Source organism: Aquarana catesbeiana, linkage group LG01 (genome assembly GCF_042186555.1).
Source record: "Aquarana catesbeiana isolate 2022-GZ linkage group LG01, ASM4218655v1, whole genome shotgun sequence".
NCBI lineage: Eukaryota > Metazoa > Chordata > Amphibia > Anura > Ranidae > Aquarana > Aquarana catesbeiana.
In genome coordinates this window covers 987,034,053-987,053,147 of record NC_133324.1, presented here as the reverse complement: position 1 = coordinate 987,053,147, position 19,095 = coordinate 987,034,053, and the positions used below count along the sequence as shown (strand labels likewise).

The 19,095-nt window shown below is 45.2% G+C and overlaps 1 protein-coding gene across 1 annotated transcript in view; it reads left to right on the top strand.

The window, feature by feature from the left end:
* LOC141127215 (proteinase-activated receptor 1-like) overlaps positions 1-19,095 on the top strand; it is a 116,400-nt gene that overhangs the window by 30,489 nt on the left and 66,816 nt on the right. The window contains exons 3-4 of the mRNA XM_073613477.1: positions 11,766-11,807; positions 15,379-15,396. Coding sequence (XP_073469578.1) covers positions 11,766-11,807; positions 15,379-15,396 — 60 coding nt within the window. The remainder of the gene's footprint in view (positions 1-11,765; positions 11,808-15,378; positions 15,397-19,095) is intronic.

The following is a 19,095-nucleotide window of genomic DNA, read 5'->3' as shown; positions in this document are numbered from 1 at the left end:
TGAGCTCTCTTCCATCATCCTCCAGTACAACTCTGTGATCTCTCTTCCATCATCCTCCAGTACAGCTCTGTGAAATCTCTTCTATCATCCTCCAGTACAGCTCTGTTATCTCTCTTTCATCATCCTCCAGTACAGCTCTGTGATCTCTCTTCTATCATCCTCCAGTACAGGTCTGTGATCTCTCTTCTATCATCCTCCAGTACAGCTCTGTGATCTCTCTCCAATCACCCTCCAGTACAGCTCTGTGATCTCTCTTCTATCACCCTCCAGTACAGGTCTGTGATCTCTCTCCAATCACCCTCCAGTACAGCTCTGTGATCTCTCTTCTATCATCCTCCAGTACAGCTCTGTGATCTCTTCTTCATCATCCTCCTGTACAGATCTGTGATTTCTCTTCTATCATCCTCCAGTACAGCTCTGTGATCTCTTCTCCATCATTCTCCAGTATAGCTCTGTGATCTCTTCTCCATCATCCTCCAGTAAAGCTCTGTGATCTCTCTTCCATCATCCTCTAGTACAGCTCTATGTTTTCTCTTCCATCATCTTCCAGTACAGCTCTGTGATCTCTTCTCAATCATCCTCCAGTACAACTCTTTGATCTCTCTTCTATCATTCTCCAGTACAGCTCTGTGATCTCTTCTCCATCATCCTCCAGTAAAGCTCTGTGATCTCTCTTCCATCATCCTCCAGTACAGCTCTGTGATCTCTTCTCCATCCTCCTCCTGTACAGCTCTGTAATCTCTCTTCCATCATCCTCCAGTACAGCTCTGTGATCTCTCTTCCATCATCCTCCAGTACAGCTCTGTGAACTCTCTTCTATCATCCTCCAGTACAGCTCTGTTATCTCTCTTTCATTATCCTCCACTACAGCTCTGTGACCTCTTCTCCATCATCCTCCAGTACAGCTCTGTGATCTCTCTTCCATCATCCTCCAGTACAGCTCTGTGATCTCTCTTCTATCATACTCCAGTACAGCTCTGTGTTCTCTTTTCTATCACCCTCCAGTACAGCTCTGTGATCTCTTCCATCATCCTCCAGTACAGCTCTGTGACCTCTTCCATCATCCTCAAGTACAGTTCTGTGATCTCTCTTCTATCATTCTCCAGTACAGCTCTGTGTGATCTCTTCTCCATCATCCTCCAGTACAGCTCTGTGATCTCTCTTCCATCATCCTCCAGTACAGCTCTGTGATTTCTCTTCTATCATACTCCAGTACAGCTCTGTGATCTCTTTTCTATCACCCTCCAGTACAGCTCTGTGATCTCTTCCATCATCCTCCAGTACAGCTCTGTGACCTCTTCCATCATCCTCCAGTACAGTTCTGTGATCTCTCTTCTATCATTCTCCAGTACAGCTCTGTGTTATCTCTTCTATCATCCTCCAGTACAGCTCTGTGATCTCTCTTCTATCATCGTCCAGTCCAGATCTGTGATCTCTCTCACATCATCCTCCAGTACAGCTCTGTGATTTCTCTTCCATCATCCTCCAGTACAGCTCTGTGAACTCTTCTCCATCATCCTCCAGTACAACTCTTTGATCTCTCTTCTATCATCCTCCAATACAGCTCTGTGATCTCTCTACCATCATCCTCCAGTACAGCTCTGTGATCTCTCTTCCATCACCCTCCAGTAAAGCTCTGTGATCTCTCTTCCATCATCTTCCAGTACAGCTCTGTGATCTCTCTTCCATCGCCCTCCTGTACAGCTCTGTGATCTCGTCTCCATCATCCTCCAGTACAGCTCTGTGATCTCTCTTCTATCATCCTCCAGTACAGCACTGTGATCTCTCTTCCATCGCCCTCCTGTACAGCTCTGTGATCTCGTCTCCATCATCCTCCAGTACAGCTCTGTGATCTCTCTTCTATTATCCTCCAGTACAGCCGGAGTTCCCCTTAATATCCATACCAGACCCCTGGTCTGGTATGGAATTTAGGGGGACCACCACACCATTTTAAAAAAAAATTTGGGTCAGGGTTCCCCTGTGGGGAATTCCCATGCCGTTTTTATTAATGAACTTTTATTTGTATTGTTGGACCGGCAATTCATTAATAGCCGCAAGTAGTTTTTAATGACTTTTTTTCCTTTGAAATGTAATTTTGCTGTCAGACTGTGCTAAATATGCGCCCCTTTACAGGCATATTATACCAGCTACGAAATTTAAAGGAATATTTATTATATATTATATATATTTATATTTACTTTTATTGTTTGACTTTAAGCATTATTAAAATCACTGCTCCCGAAAAAACGTCCGTTTTTAAAACTTTTTTTGCATTGATCCATGTCCCCTGGGGCAGGACCCGGGTCCCCAAACCCTTTTTATGACAATAACTTGCATATAAGCCTTTAAAATTAGGACTTTTGATTTCTCCCATAGACTTTTAAAGGGTGTTCCGCGGCTTTCGAATTTGCTGCAAACACTCCAAATTGTTCGCTGTTCGGCAAACTGGTGAACAGCCGATGTTAGGGTCGAACATGAGTTCCTCTCGAACTCGAAGCTCATCCCTACTAATAACAAACATTAGCAATTAATACAACTTATTACCTAATGGACCCTCCTGGCACGGAGAGACTTTGATTCGTTTTCCCTCTCAGCCTACAACTATGGGCTGCTTCCCCAGAACCCAATTTTAGCCTCTTGCTCCAAAAGCAAGACTGTGCCACTGCCACAAGGTTTGTTTAGATATTTCCCACATGGATACGGCAAGACAGAAAAAAAGGCTGTACTTAATGATCTGGTAGGAAATATCCCACTTCTGACACCAGGCAATCTGTTAGGTACGATGATCATCTATTGATTCTATCTGTCCATCCGTCCCGGTGTTGGTTCCATCAAGCGCTCCCCTCCCCCTCCACACCATAATCCCCTTCCACCAAATGATTTGGACCAGTGCACGAAGCAAGGTCCATACAGACATGGATGAGCGAGTTTGGGGTGGAGGAACTTGACTGGCCTGCACAGAGTCCTGACTTCAACCCAATAGAACACCTTTGGGATAAATTAGAATGGAGACTGCGAGCCAGGCCTTCTCATCCAACATCAGTGCCTGACCTCACAAATGCTCTTCTGGAGGAATGGTCAAACATTCCCATATTCACACTCGTTAACCTTGTGGACGGCCTTCCCAGAAGAGTTGAAGCTGTTATAGCTGCAAAGGGCGGAGCCAACTCAATATTGAACCCTACAGACTAAGACTGGGATGCCATTAAAGTTCATGTGTGTGTAAAGGCAGGTGTCCCAATACTTTTGACAATGTAGTGTATACAGCTTTGTTCTTCCTCCAGCACATGCTTGCAGAACCCAGCTGGATCATTGTGTAAAGATCTGACAGTCACTCAGCCAGAAATAAAGGCAATGGCCCATTACAGGCAGGAACCAGAGGCCCCTTGGTTGTGTAGCAAGAAATACAATGTCCAGCTTGTACTATTCCTCCTGTGACTACTGATCTCAGCACCACCTCTTCACGCACTGCCAACCCTCCTGGCTGAAGCTGCCTCTTTCACTATCCCTCCAGGCTATCTTCTCCCCACAGTCCTCCAGACTGACACTCACCAGCCCACCCGGCTGTCTCTCAGGAGATCTCCCAGACGTGCTGACCTTCTCCTGCTGTCCTCTCTCCTTGCTCCCATGTCTCCAGGAAAGCCTCCTCCCATGTGTTGTAGAAGGGACCTTCCAACACCTGAGCCCAGGCCTGAGGTCACCACCCAGACTAGGGAGGCAAACTCAAGGGCCACCAACAACCTCCTCAGCACTTTATCTCCATCTTCCACCCAACTCACCTGCTGGCATGGCTCATCTCATCATTTATGAGGTGGCCTGCCCCCTTCCAGCCCCTTTTTGCTGGGGATTGGTTGAGGTCCTCATAAATATGTATGGCAGCCCCTCCTTACTCCATGCCCCTGAGTCACTATACCCTGACGCAGATTCACAGCCCAGGCTTGGTACTAAGCCAAGCTAAAATGTTCCTACACTAACAGATAACCTATCCTAAGTCCAGCACACTTCTAGAGGGTTCTACAGGAGGGAATCGATGTGTAAAGGGGTTTAATAGCAGAGATCTTAGCAGTCTCATATAATGTGTCTCCAGTCTAGGACTGGCTTCTGAATATTATGTGTGGCCCGTTGGTGATGTCAGGGCTCTTCTAGTTCAAGAACTTTGACCACCTCTGATATAGATGGTCCTCAGATTATACAACTGTAGCAATAACTCACGGTGGAGCTACTGATTTAAAGTGGGCTGTTACTGTTACCTTTTTACCTGTAGTTTCACCAATACCAGACTCATGCCCCGTACACACGGTTGGATTTTCCGATGGAAAATGTGTGATAGGACCTTGTTGTCGGAAATTCCGACCGTGTGTAGGCTCCATCACACATTTTCCATCGGATTTTCCGACACAAAAAGTTTGAGAGCAGGCTATAAAATTTTCCGACAACAAAATCCGTTGTCGGAAATTCCGATCGTGTGTACACAAATCCGACGCACAAAGTGCCACGCATGCTCAGAATGAATAAAGAGATGAAAGCTATTGGCCACTGCCCCGTTTATAGTCCCGACGTACGCGTTTTACGTCACCGCGTTCAGAACGATCGGATTTTCCGACAACTTTGTGTGACTGTGTGTATGCAAGACAAGTTTGAGCCAACATCCGTCTGAAAAAATTGTAGGATTTTGTTGTCGGAATGTCCGAACAAAGTCTGACCGTGTGTACGGGGCATTAGAGTCCATGTTGAGCTTATTATCTAACAGTGTAGGCACCAGTCACTTTAGTACTTTTCCAATGCTTTAATGGGAGATAACTGGAAGAAGTAGCAGGAAAGAGGTAGAAGAAGAGTTGCAGGGAAGTTCAAATACCTTTTCTCGGTGTAGCACTAAGGAATTGAAATCTCAGGGATGAATATATCTTCAGTTCAGGATTAAATCTTTGCTCGCCCGGATAGGTCATTAAATCATTAAAGGATTAAATCTTTGCCCGCCAGGAATTTGTTTTGTTTATTCGTTTTCGAATCGATTTAAATTTTTCAAATTCGGATTGATTTGAAAAGTTTTTGAATCAATTTAGAATAGTGGAGAAAGAATTTGCCAACTATCTGGATAAGTGTTTAGATCCACATTCCTGATGCCTATAGTACAAAGGAAATTCCTCATAATAGGACTTTGAAGGACCAAAAACAGTAATGTAAAAAAAGTACAACATTTATTGAAACAAATAACAGACAATAATGATAAGTATAAAATGATTGGTCATTAAAAACAACGATCCATCATTTTATACTTATCATTAGGGATGAGCCGAACACCCCCCGGTTCGGTTCGCACCAGAACCTGCGAACGGACCGAAAGTTCGCACGAACGTTAGAACCCCATTGACGTCTATGGGACTCGAACGTTCAAAATCAAAAGTGCTCATTTTAAAGGCTAATTTGCATGGTATTGTCCTAAAAAGGGTTTGGGGACCCGGGTCCTACCCCAGGGGACATGGATCAATGCAAAAAAAACTTTTAAAAACGGCCGTTTTTTCGGGAGCAGTGATTTTAATGATGCTTAAAGTAAAAAAAAAAAAAGTGAAATATTCCTTTAAATATCGTACCTGAGGGGTGTCTATAGTATGCCTGTAATATACTATATATTATATATGAGGAAAAAATCTCATTTAAAACTGCTTGCGGGTTTAATGTCATGTCGGGTCATGGCAATATGGATGAAAATCAGTGAGACAAACGGCATGGGTACCCCCCAAGCCATTACCAGGCCCTTTGGGTCTTGTATGGATATTAAGGGGAACCCCGCACCCAAATTAAAATAAGGAAAGGTGTGGGGCCACCAGGCCCTATATACTCTGAACAGCAATATACAGGCGGTGCAAACAAGACAGGGACTGTAGGTTTGTTGTTAAGTAGAATCTGTTTGTAATTTTGAACATTTTTAACGTGTTTAGCTCCAGCCAAAAAATCTTTTCTAAGCTTTTTGGAAAACATAGGGAAGGGTTATCACCCCTGTGACATTTGTTTTGCTGTCTTTCCTCCTCTTCAGAAGATTTCACCTCACTTTTTTGTCCCAATGAAAAATGTTTTTTGAAAATTTGGGTTTTTTTGTGGAACAAGGATTGGAAAGCATCAGTGGAAAGGAGAAATTGTTTTCCCATATTAACTCTTACAGGAGAGAATTTCCCTTCCTAGGGGTAGATTTCATCTCACTTCCTGTTGTCTCCTTCCGTTTGCAAGTAGGAGTCGTTTGTAAGTTAGTTGTTTGAAAGTAGGGTCCTGCCCTATATACTCAGCAGAAATTTGGGCCTTAGGTGTTGCTGTGGCCACAACACTGTAAGCCCTCACAGGGCCCTGCTGTGAAATATTAGATCAAGAATTGTAATTACATGCCCCTGTTGAACAGGAGCTGAAAAATTAGGCCTTAGGCACTGGTGCTGGTGCCACAACACTGCAACCCCTCACAGACACTCTAGTTGGAACGCAGGAACGAGCCCTGCTGCAAAGTATTGCTTCAAAAATTGTAATTACACGCCCCTGTTAGACAGGGGCAGAAAAATTGGGCCTTAGGCACTGGTGCTGGTGCCACAACACTGCAACCCCTCACAGACACTCTAGTTGGAATGCAGGAACGAGCCCTGCTGCAAAGTATTACATCAAAAATTGTAATTACACGCCCCTGTTAAACAGGGGCTGAAAAATTGTGCCTTAGGCACTGGTGGTGGCGCCCAGAACCAAAAATGTTCTTACAAGCTATCAGCGTGATGATTGAGGAGGAAGAGGATAATTACTCAGGGATAGTCACTCAGCATCAGCATAGGCAGTCTTTGAAGGGATCTGAGATTTCAAAAAAAATTATTCGGTTACATCAGCATCAGGTGCTTGGTAGCTGGTGGTGATCCAAGACTCATTCATTTTTATGAAGGTCAGCCGATCGACCGAGTCGGTGGACAGACGCACCCTGTGATCGGTTACTACGCCTCCAGCAGCACTGAATGTGCGTTCCGAAAGAACGCTGGATGCAGGACAGGCCAGTAGCTCAATTGCATACTGTGCAAGCTCTGGCCAGTGATCCATCCTCAAGACCCAGTAACCCAGAGGATTTTCGGTGGGAAAGGTGTCCAAGTCTGATCTTGCCCCTAGGTATTCCTGCACCATGTAAAACAGACGCTGGCGATGGTTGCTGGAACCGATCATACCTTGGGGCTGCGGACCAAAAAATTGTCTGAACGCATCGGTCAGACGGCTACCTTCTCCACCGCTCCTTCTTTGACTGACCGAAGCCTCAGCAACACGTTGTCCAGAAACAGGAGTTTGTAACCTCCCAGTCTCTGGGAACGCGTTGCACAGACCTTTCTGCAAGGCCTCCCGAAGATGTTTCATCCTCTGCTCCCTCTGCGATGGCAAGATAAGGTCCGCAACCTTACCCTTGTAACGTGGATCAAGGAGGGTTGCCAGCCAGTATTGGTCCTTCTCCTTGATACCACGAATACAAGGATCCTTACGCAGGCTTTGCAGGATCAGGGAGGCCATGCAGCGTAGGTTTGCTGAGGCATTCGGTCCGGAGTCCTCTGGGTCACTAAGAACGACATGGTCCGCAGCCACCTCCTCCCAGCCACGTACAAGTCCATGTGTTTCTTGGGACTGATCCCTTAAAGACTGCTGCTGATGCTGAGTCCCAGGCTCCACCTCCATACTGACACAATCTTCCTCCTCCTCCTCTTCCTCCTCGTCCTCTTCCTGTGTGATCGGCGGGCACGCAGGAACACTGTCTGGATAAAGGGGGCCTTGAGAGCTAAGGAAGTCCTCCTCTTCCTGCCTCTGTTCTGCCTCAAGTGCCCTGTCCATTATTCCACGCAGCGTGTGCTCCAACAGGTGGACAAGGGGGACAGTGTCACTGATGCATGCACTGTCAGTGCTCACCATCCTCGTGGCCTCCTCGAATGGTGACAGGACAGTGCATGCATCCCTGATCATGGCCCACTGGCGTGGGGAAAAAAAACCAAGCTCCCCTGACCCTGTCCTGGTGCCATAGTCGCACAGGTACTCATTGATGGCCCTCTGCTGCGTGTGCAGCCGCTGCAGCATGGCCAACGTTGAGTTCCACCTGGTGGGCATGTCACAGATTAGGCGGTTCTTGGGCAGGTTAAACTCCTTTTGGAGGTCCGTCAGCCGAGCACTGGCATTATATGACCGGTGGAAATGCACACAGACTTTCCTGGCCTGCCTCAGGACATCCTGTAAGCCCGGGTACCTGCCCAAGAACCGCTGCACCACCAAGTTAAGGACGTGAGCCAAACAGGGCACATGGGTCATTTGTCCCTGTCGGAGGGCAGAGAGGAGGTTGGTGCCATTGTCGCAAACCACCATTCCTGCCTTAAGTTGGCGTGGCGTCAACCACCTCTGAACCTGCCCCTGCAGAGCTGACAGAACCTCTGCCCCAGTGTGGCTCCTGTCCCCCAAGCACACCAGCTCAAGCACCGCATGGCATCTTTTGGCCTGCGTACTTGCGTAGCCCCTTGAACGCCTACGGAGCACCGCTGGTTCCGAGGAAGAGGCCATGGAGGAAGAAGAAGAGGAGGGGGTGGAGGAGAGAGGTGTGTCACAATCAGCATTTTGGAGGCGTGGTGGCGGAACAACCTTCAACACTACTGCACCTTGTCCTGCATCCTTCCCAGCTGCCAGCAGAGTCACCCAATGCGCCGTGAAACTTAGGTAACGTCCCTGTCCATGCCTGCTGGACCATGAGTCAGCGGTAATATGCACCTTACCGCTGACCGCCCTGTCCAGCGAGGCATGGACATTGCCTTCCACATGCCGGTAGAGAGCCGGAATCGCCTTCCGTGAGAAAAAGTGGCGTTTGGGTACCTGCCACTGAGGAACCGCACATTCCACAAACTCACGGAAGGGGGCAGAGTCTACCAACTGAAAAGGCAGCAGTTGAAGTGCTAGCAATTTTGCCAAGCTAGCATTCAACCGCTGGGCATGTGGATGGCTGGGAGCAAACTTCTTTTGGCGGTGCAGCAGCTGGGGCAGGGAAATTTGCCTGGTACAATCTGACGTCGGTGTACCAAAAGCAGATTGTCCACAAGTACTTGGCTGTGACACACCTAATTCTACACCTTCATTCCTCTCACTGCAGGTCTCAGAGAGGACTGAAGGTCTAGTGGGGTTGGAAATCTCAGCTGATGAGGAGCAAGGAGAGATCCTCTTTGTTCTTTGGTGTGGGTCTTTTAGATACGCTTGCCAACGAACTGCATGGCAGGTCAACATATGTCTGGTCAAGCATGTGGTACCCAAGCGGGAGATGTTTTGGCCACGCGAGATACGCTTGAGACATATGTTGCAAATAGCAGCGGTGCGATCTGATGCACTCGTCTCAAAAAAGGCCCACACCAAAGAACTTTTTGAAAAATGCGCAGAGACTGCAGCGCCCTGCACATGTGGAGCTTTGGGGTGTGATGCAGTCAATGTGCTGCCCTTAGGCTGGCCCCTGGAGGGCATCCTGCCTCGTTGGTGATGTGCCGCCGCCTCCTCCTCCTCCTCCTCCTCCTCCTCTCTCCTATCAGGCACCCACGTTGAGTCAGTGACCTCATCATCCCCTCCCTCCTCATCACTGGAGCAAACCTGGCAGTATGCTGCAGCAGGGGGAGCATGACTGCCAGATTGCTGTCCTTCTTGGGCACCCCCTCTGTCCGTGCTCATGTTACTGCCTTCATCGAGCTCAGTATCGTCATCAGAGCCTTCCAAACGCTGGGCATCCTCCTGGAGCATGTACCCAACACTGTGGTCAAACAGTTCGAGGGAATCCTCATGAGGACATGGTGGAGCTAGGGAAGGAGTCACTGATGACATTGAGCTGAGGGAAGAGGCCGCTGCTTTGCCAGACAAAGCACCCTGGGCATGGGTGAGAGAGGATGAGGAGGATGAGGACGGCTTGGTCATCCACTCGACCAAGTCTTCCGCATGTTGCGGCTCAACACGGCCAGCTGCCGAAAAAAAGGCCAAGCGTGTCCCATGGCCACGTGCTGATGAGGATGCACCGTCTCCACGACCAGCACTAGACACAGAGCCTGCTTGCCCTCTCTTATTGGCTTGTGACTGTCTGCCTCTCCTTCTTGGCCTTCCAGACATACTAATGGCCTGTAGCTGCACTAAGCTGGGATAGAACACCTGTAATTTTCTTCAGGTAGCTTTATATACTGTAACCAGACAAGCCTGCCTGTCAGTAGGAAGATAACAGGAACGGATCTAGCTGAACACTGTGAGCAGGACGCACTGTACTAAATGTAAATAGTCTAGCTGCCTGACCGTGGTACTAATAGGATCAAATAGAACACCAGTAATTTTCTTCAGGTAGCTGTAAATACTGTAACAAGACAAGCCTGCCTGTCAGTAGGAATTTAACAGGAACGGATCTAGCTGAACACTGTGAGCAGGACGCACTGCACTAAATGTAAATAGTCTAGAAGATAACAGGAACGGATCTAGCTGAACACTGTGAGCAGGACGCACTGCACTAAATGTAAATAGCAGGAACGGATCTAGCTGAACACTGTGAGCAGGACGCACTGCACTAAATGTAAATTGCAGGAACGGATCTAGCTGAACACTGTGAGCAGGACGCACTGCACTAAATGTAAATAGCAGGAACGGATCTAGCTGAACACTGTGAGCAGGACGCACTGCATTAAATGTAAATAGTCTAGATAGAAGATAACAGGAACGGATCTAGCTAAACTGAATACAGTGTATATATATATATGCAACACCTGGGATGCATATATATACACAATACACTGTAAGTGCAGCTAACTGACTGACTGTTCTGCCTAATCTATCTAACTCAAATCAAATGACACTGTCTCTCTCTCTCTCTATCTCTCAGCACACCGGAACACACACTACACAGGGCCGCCGTGCAGGCGGCCTTATATAGTGTGGGGTGTGTACTAAATCCCCTGAGCCATAATTGGCCAAAGCCACCCTGGCTTTGGCCAATTACAGCTCTCTCTACTGACGGCGCTGTGATTGGCCAAGCATGCGGGTCATAGTGCATGCTTGGCCAATCATCAGCCAGCAATGCACTGCGCTGCCGCAGTGAATTATGGGCCGTGACGCGCCACATGAATTTGGCGCGAACGGCCCATATCGTTCGCAATTCGGCGAACGATCGAACAGCCGATGTTCGAGTCGAACATGGGTTCGACTCGAACACGAAGCTCATCCCTACTTATCATTATTGTCTGTTATTTGTTTCAATAAATGATGTACTTTTTTTGACATACTTTACTGTTTTTGGTCCTTCAGTCCTATTTTGAGGAATTTTCTTTGTACCAATTTGGTTTTGGTTTTCAAATACGAATAGTTTTACAATTTCCAAAGAGAATAAAATAGAATAGAACAGAATTTTTTATTTTTATTTTTCATTTTTATTCCTTTATTTTCTATTCTATTTTATTCTCTTTGGAAATTGGAAAAAATATTTGAAATGGAAAAATATTCGTAAACGATTCGAATTTCATCCAAATTTTTTTTTTCGTTATTCGTTAATTCTGTAGTTTTCTAATTTGGAAATTCAGATACTTCCAAATTTCCAAAAAAACAAAAATGCGTCCAAATTTTAATTTGAAACAAAACAAATCTTACGTGTCTAGTGGGTGAGGGACAAGTGGTTTAAGATAAATTATTCTAAAGAAATGTAAAGGAGGAATGTTGTGTTTGTGTGTAAAGATAAATCCTGAGAATCATCTCAATTCTAAATGATTCTCTCTTTGCAGATCCTCACAGTCATGACCCAAATGATCTTCCACCTGATGACAGTGAGTATCACATTGTAGACAATCTGTTCTATTTCTACACATTCCAGGTTTAGGTGGAAATATCTCCATGTAAATTAGGTGGGGCTCCCACCAAAACTGACATGGCCTCTGTAATTCCATTGGTGTTCCTCATCATCATCATCATCAGGGTAATACACTGTCCTTTCCCATATACATCTCCGCTAAGCCCGCCCCCAGAGCACACTGATCACATGACGCAACACCTCCAGTGAGTCAGCACTCTACTTCCAGTTGTTGCTCTTCTCTGAACGGGATTGGTTGCTGGGAATGGCTGTAGACTTCTTTTATCCTGATTGGTGGATGTGAACAGAAGCCGAGAGCTGCCCCTGCTGGCTGGTGCATACGCTATTTTATATTTATTAGGCTAAAAAATAAATCTATCTTTTTTAATTATATTTTTTAGTTCTGAACATCAGGAAAGGAAATATATTGTACATATAAAGCATCATTCATTTCCTTTATACTGTAACATAACGTGTTGTTGGAGGAATTCACCCCTCACCTCTCACAGCTAATCTAAATACACATCCCATAATACCCAAGGCAGACACAATAGAACAATGGAGGAATACAGCCAAACCCCAAATGACCCAACACAGAGCACACCATAGTATGAGACAATATACAATATATATATATATATATATATATATATATACACAACATTCCAGTGTGGTTGTACAGTGAGTCTGATTAGTACAGATCAGACGGGGGTTCTTGGTCACCCTGTGCCCCTAATAGACACAGGGTCACTTAGACATAGGAGGTGCATGGGGAGCTGAAACAAGGGTTTCCCAACCTCTCCAAGAGATTCTGGATTCCACGGGCCCCCCGCCCAAAGTGACTCCCGTCACAGTAACACATTAGATGTTAACAATGATTGGATGTATGAGAGTCACTTGAAGACATTGGTGAGCCCAGGGCAAATCTTTCCTGAATAGGTCAAAATCCTATTCAAGAATTTGCACCAAACCTTTAATGAGTGGGCCAAAACCCTATTCATAAATTTGCATCAAACCTTTAATGAGTGGGCCAAAACACTATTCATAAATTTTCACCAAACCTTTAATGAATGGGCCAAAACCCTTTCATAAATTTGCACCAAACCTTTAAAGAGTGGGCCAAAACCCTTTCATAAATTTGCGCTAAACCTTTAATGAGTGGGCCAAAACCCTTTCATAAATTTGCACCAAACCTTTAAAGAGTGGGCCAAAACCCTTTCATACATTTGCGCCAAACCTTTAATGAGTGGGCCAAAACCCTTTCAGAAATTTGCACCAAACCTTTAATGAGTGGGCCAAAACCCTTTCATAAATCTGTAGCAAACCTTTAATGAGTGGCCAAAACCCTTTCATGAATTTAACCCAAACATCTTCACGATCACCCCACAAAAACATTCCCTCTGCAGGACCAAATTCTCCCCAAACTAAAATGATTATTGATTTTTTTATTTACCCTATTTTTGGTGTTTATAGAGTAGTTATCCTCCCCCTGTCTGCTCCTGAAGAAGTGGAATATTATCCATGAAACGCGTAGATCTGTACAAATCCAATCCTATACCACCACTTGGAAACTCCTGAGAAAGTTATAGGTGGTGTTGTCCACCAAGGTGCTATAATGTCTGGTAAATGATGGATGAATTTGACAATTGGGGGGTTGTTTGCACTTGTTTGATTTTAATGGGTCATGTGATTGACATGTAACTGATGGAACTGTACAATCAAATATTTGTCATTTTATAACACATTGATGTGTGACTTGTGCCCCCAAAATTCCACCATTTTTTCCTTTGTTTTGCATGAGACGTTATGTTAGGGATGTGGCACTTTTATCTGAGCCCATACATCACATCCTTTATAGAATAGTGGGGACGTTCTGTATCAGTAAATGCTCCAACATCCATATCCTCATCATCCCATGTAGAGGGAGCGGTAATATTTTTCCAGCCGGGTTCCTATTGTATTGTGTCTGTAAACTAGGAGCAAACTAGGAGCTCTGCTGAACATCTGGCTACATGTATTCTTATTCACCTTCCTCCCTTTTAAAATCCACACTAGACCCTTTGATTTGGGTATGGATTTTAAGGGGGTACCCCACTAAAAATTATACAAAAATCATGAGGTATCCCCCCAAAAACAAATTCATACCAGACCCTTAAACTGGGTGAAAAAATTATAAATTGTTAACAAAAAAAGGCAGTTTATGACAAGTCCTTACATTAAAAAAAGGTCCCACAATGTCAATCTACATCCATCACATCGTCCAGCAATGTTGATCTATCTAAATCATGATGCCAATCACTTGCCCAAAGAAAAAAAATACCATTCACTGAGACATGTCTTGATCAGTCTCAAAAAAACATGAGGTTCCCCAAAAATTCCATAGCAAACCCTTACCTGAGCATGCAGCCTGGCTGACCAGAGAAGGTGGAGATGAGCACCAAGGCAAAGCACCTTCTCCCCATGTTGATGAAGTGAAAGGCTTCTTCCCCACAACCTTGGCCTAGTGGTTGTGGGGGTCTGGGAACAGGTTTTTTTTTTTTGAATCTTGAAGTTCCCTTTAACAATAAGGGTAATCCAGATACTGCCCCCCTATGTAAATAGGACATAGTAAACATATTAATTCACAAAAATTGTAAAGTGTAAACAAAAACACAGGGACAGTTTTGGACAAGGCCTTTATTAAAGAAAAAAAAGTTTCACGATGTAGATCCACGATGCCCAGCAGGTAGATCCACGATGCCTAGCAGCTGCTGAAAGAAAATTCCCTAACTCTACAGCGCCACTCGCTGAATCCCAGCTCCCCAAGCTGTTATCAGCAATATAAAGGAAAGAACAGAGATAGTATTGACATAATTACCCCAGTATGCCCATGTGACCATATTTAGGCAATGATATCACCCCTCTGATCAATGTCCATGTATTTTTGAGGCTAGGGATACCCAGCTATGAAAATGAATAGGCCAAGTGAAGTCAGAGGTTGGCAGGGATGGGGTGGGTACAAGCACCGGCTGCTTTATTAGCAACCAGAAGCTGTCACATTGGTCCACGCCGAACACCCTAAGTAATTACCATTCGAATGAACATCCAAACTCTAAACCCATCCTCAGTCCCATTGTGGTAAACAATGTAGTTAGAGGACTATGCTGAGTCAACAAGGTAAACTGACCACCCCACAGGTATGTTCTCCATGTTTGTGTTGCCCAGTCACACTCTAGAGCTGCTTTTCCTGCCCTGGAATATTATTATTCTGCTTCTGAAGGAGAACACAGCAGTTTTATTACCTGATGTTAAGGGTCCCCTAATTCAAGAACTTTGACCACCACTGACGTAGATGATCCTCAGGTCATGCAACAAATCAGAGCTATGGACACCATAAGGGCCTCGTTAACAAAAATCATATCTTCTATCATAAGACCACAGTGAGCTGAGATCTGATTGGTTGCTGGGGCTCAGGTCACATGGTACATCCTCATTACTCTGTATAAAGTAACTTTTATATCAATCGAAGATCAAACCTAACTCTGTGTCTTCTCTTCTCTTAATTTCAGTGCCTATGCTCTATCCAGGTAAGGAGCTTCATTATTAAATGTCTTTTTATGTTTCCATCATTCTGAAAGAAAAATGTCTTTCATCATCCTCCAGTACAGCTCTGTGATCTCTCTTCTATCATCCTCCAGTACAGCTCTGTGATCTCTCTTCTATCATCCTCCAGTACAGCTCTGTGATCTCTCTTCTATCATCCTCCAATACAGCTCTGTGATCTCTCTTCCATCATCCTCCAGTACAGCTCTTTGATCTCTCTTCTATCTTCCTCCAGTACAACTCTGTGATCTCTCTCCCATCATCCTCCAGTACAGCTCTGTTCTTCTCCATCATCCTCCAGTACATATCTGTGATCTCTCTTCTATCATCCTCCAGTACAGCTCTGTGATCTCTTTTCCATCATCCTCCAGTACAGCTCTATGATCTCTCTTCTATCATCCTCCAGTACAGCTCTGTGATCTATTCTCAATCATCCTCCAGTACAGCTCTGTGATCTCTCCTCCATCATCCTCCAGTACAGATCTGTGATCTCTCTTCCATCACCCTCCAGTTCAGCTCTCTGATCTTTCTTCTATCATCCTCCAGTACAGCTATGTGATCCCTTGTGACAGACTCACCCGGGATAGAGGCTTTTGGAAGTGACTGAATGTGAGCCTCTTGCCTACAGATTATGGGCCTTGGCATTTGGGGTACCCTTGAGGTGTTGTTACTTTGGCTTCGGGTCCTTGTCCCCCAGGACACACAGACTCTGGGGACCCTGTATTTGCCATAGTAGTAATAGTGACTGAGTCATACTGTTGGGACTCATACTGTGAGAAGATGCTAATGTCATCAACTCCACTCACCTGTCTGATGTCAGCTATAATGGGTTTAATGTAAATGAGTTTAGTCTCACAGGTTCTAAGGGTATTCAACTCATGGTTGTTTGTTCTAATTAACCCTGTGTTGATGTTTATGGTAATGTGTGTTGAATAGTCAATGAGCTAGGAGACATAGTCACCTAGGCTGTATAAAGAATTAGATAATTAGCTCATGTTAATTAGGTTACAGTTGTATTGTTAGAGGAGGTTCCAATGGCATATAAAGTCTTGTAATTCTGATTCTAAATAAAAACAGTTCATGTTAGCAACAAGCAAGTGTTGCCTTGTTTTGTGCTCAGAGAGGTTGGAATATCTGATATCTGTATACAGACTGGGAGGAAGTGGTATATGACGGAAGCACTCAAGCGGAGTGTGGGACGTTCCATGACATCCCTCTTCTATCATCCTCCAGTACAGCTCTGTGATCTTTTCTCGATCATCCTCCAGTGCAGCTCTGTGTTCTCTCTTCCATCATCCTCCAGTACAGCTCTGTGATCTCTCTTCTATCATCCTCCAGTACAGCTCTGTGATCTATTTTCCATGATCCTCCAGTACAGCTCTGTGATCTCCATTCCATCATCCTCCAGTACAGCTCTGTGATCTCTTCCATCACCCAACAATACAGCTCTGTGATCTCTCCTCCATCATCCTCCAGTACAGCTCTGTGATCTCTCTTCCATCATCCTTCAGTACAGCTCTATGATATCTCTTCTATCTTCCTCCAGTACAGCTCTGTAATCTCTCTTCAATCATCCTCCAGTACAGCTCTGTGATCTCTTCCATCACCCAACAATACAGCTCTGTGATCTCTCCTCCATCATCCTCCATTACAGCTCTGTGATCTCTCTTCCATCATCCTCCAGTACAGATCTGTGATCTCTCTTCCATCACCCTTCACTAAAGCTCTGTGATCACTCTTCCATCATCCTACAGTACAGCTCTATGATCTCTCTTCCATCATCCTCCAGTACAGCTCTGTGATCTCTTCTCCATCATCCTCCAGTACAGATCTGTGATCTATCTTCTATCATCCTCCAGTACAGCTCTGTGATCTCTCTTCTATCTTCCTCCAGTACAGCTCTATGATCTCTCTTATATCATCCTCCAGTACAGCTCTGTGATCTCTCTTCCATCATCCTCCAGTACAGCTCTGTGATCTCTCTCCCATTATCCTCCAGTACAGCTCTGTGATCCCTCCTTCCATCATCCTACAGTACAGCTCTGTGATCTCTCTTCCATCACCCTCCAGTACAGCTCTGTGATCTTTCTTCTATCATCCTCCAGTACAGATCTGTGATCTCTCTTCCATCATCCTCCAGTACAGCTCTGTGATCTCTCTTCCATCATCCTCCAGTACAGCTCTGTGATCTCTCTTCCATCATCTTCCAGTACAGCTCTGTGATCTCTCTTCCATCATCCTCCAGTACAGCTCTGTGATCTCTTTTCCATCATCCTTCAGTACAGCTCTGTGATCTCTATTCCATCATCCTCCAGTACAGCTCTGTGATCTCTTCCATCACCCAACAATACAGCTCTGTGATCTCTCTTCTATCATCCTCCAGTACAGCTCTGTGATCTCTTCCATCATCCTCCAGTACAGCTCTGTGATCCCTCTTCTATCATCCTCCAGTACAGCTCTGTGATCTCTCTTCCATCATCCTCCAGTACAGCTCTGTGATCTCTCTTCCATCATCCTCCAGTACAGCTCTGTGATCTCTTCCATCATCCTCCAGTACAGCTCTGTGATCTCTCTACCATCATCCTCCAGTACAGCTCTGTAATCTCTTCTTCATCATCCTCCAGTACAGCTCTGTGATCTCTCTTCTATCATTCTTCAGTACAGCTCTGTGATCTCTCTTCCATCATCCTCCAGTACAGCTCTGTGATCTCTCTTCTATCATCCTCTAGAACAGCTCTGTGATCTCTCTTCCATCATCCTCCAGTACAGCTATGTGATCTCTTTTCTATCATCCTCCAGTACAGCTCTGTGATCTCTCTTCCATCATCCTCCAATTCAGCTCTGTGATCTCTCTTCCATCATCCTCCAATTCAGCTCTGTGATCTCTCTTCCGTCATCTTCCAGTACAGTTCTGTGATCTCTCTTCCATCATCCTCCAGTACAGCTCTGTTATCTCTTCTCTATCATCCTCCAGTACAGCTCTGTCTGTGATCTCTCTTCTATCATCCTCCAGTACAGCTCTGTGATCTCTTTTCCATCATCCTCCAGTACAGCTCTTTGATCTCTTCTCCATCATCCTGCAGTACAGCTCTGTGATCTCTCTTCCATCATCCTCCATTACAGCTCTGTGATCTCTCTTCTATCATCCTCCAGTACAGCTCTGTGATCTCTCTTCTATCATCCTCCAGTACAGCTCTGTGATCTCTCTTCTATCACCATCCAGTACAGCTCTGTGATCTCTCTTCCATCATCCTCCAGTACAGCTCTGTGATCTCTCTTCCGTCATCTTCCAGTACAGTTCTGTGATCTCTCTTCCATCATCCTCCAGTACAGCTCTGTGATCTCTTCTTCATCATCCTCCAGTACAGCTCTGTGATCTCTCGGACCGGCAATTCATTAATAGCCGCAAGTAGTTTTAAATGACTTTCTTTCCTTTGAAATGTCATTTTGCTGTCAGACTGTTCTAAGCACAGGAAACATGCGCCTCTTTACAGGCATACTGTAGACACCCCCCAGCTACGAAATTTAAAGGGATATTACACTTTTATTGTTTCACTTTAAGCATTATTAAAATCACTGCTCCCAAAAAAATGTCCTTTTTTAAAACTTTTTTGCATTGATCCATGTCCCCTGGGGCAGGACCCAGGTCCCCAAACACTTTTTATGGCAATAACTTGCATATA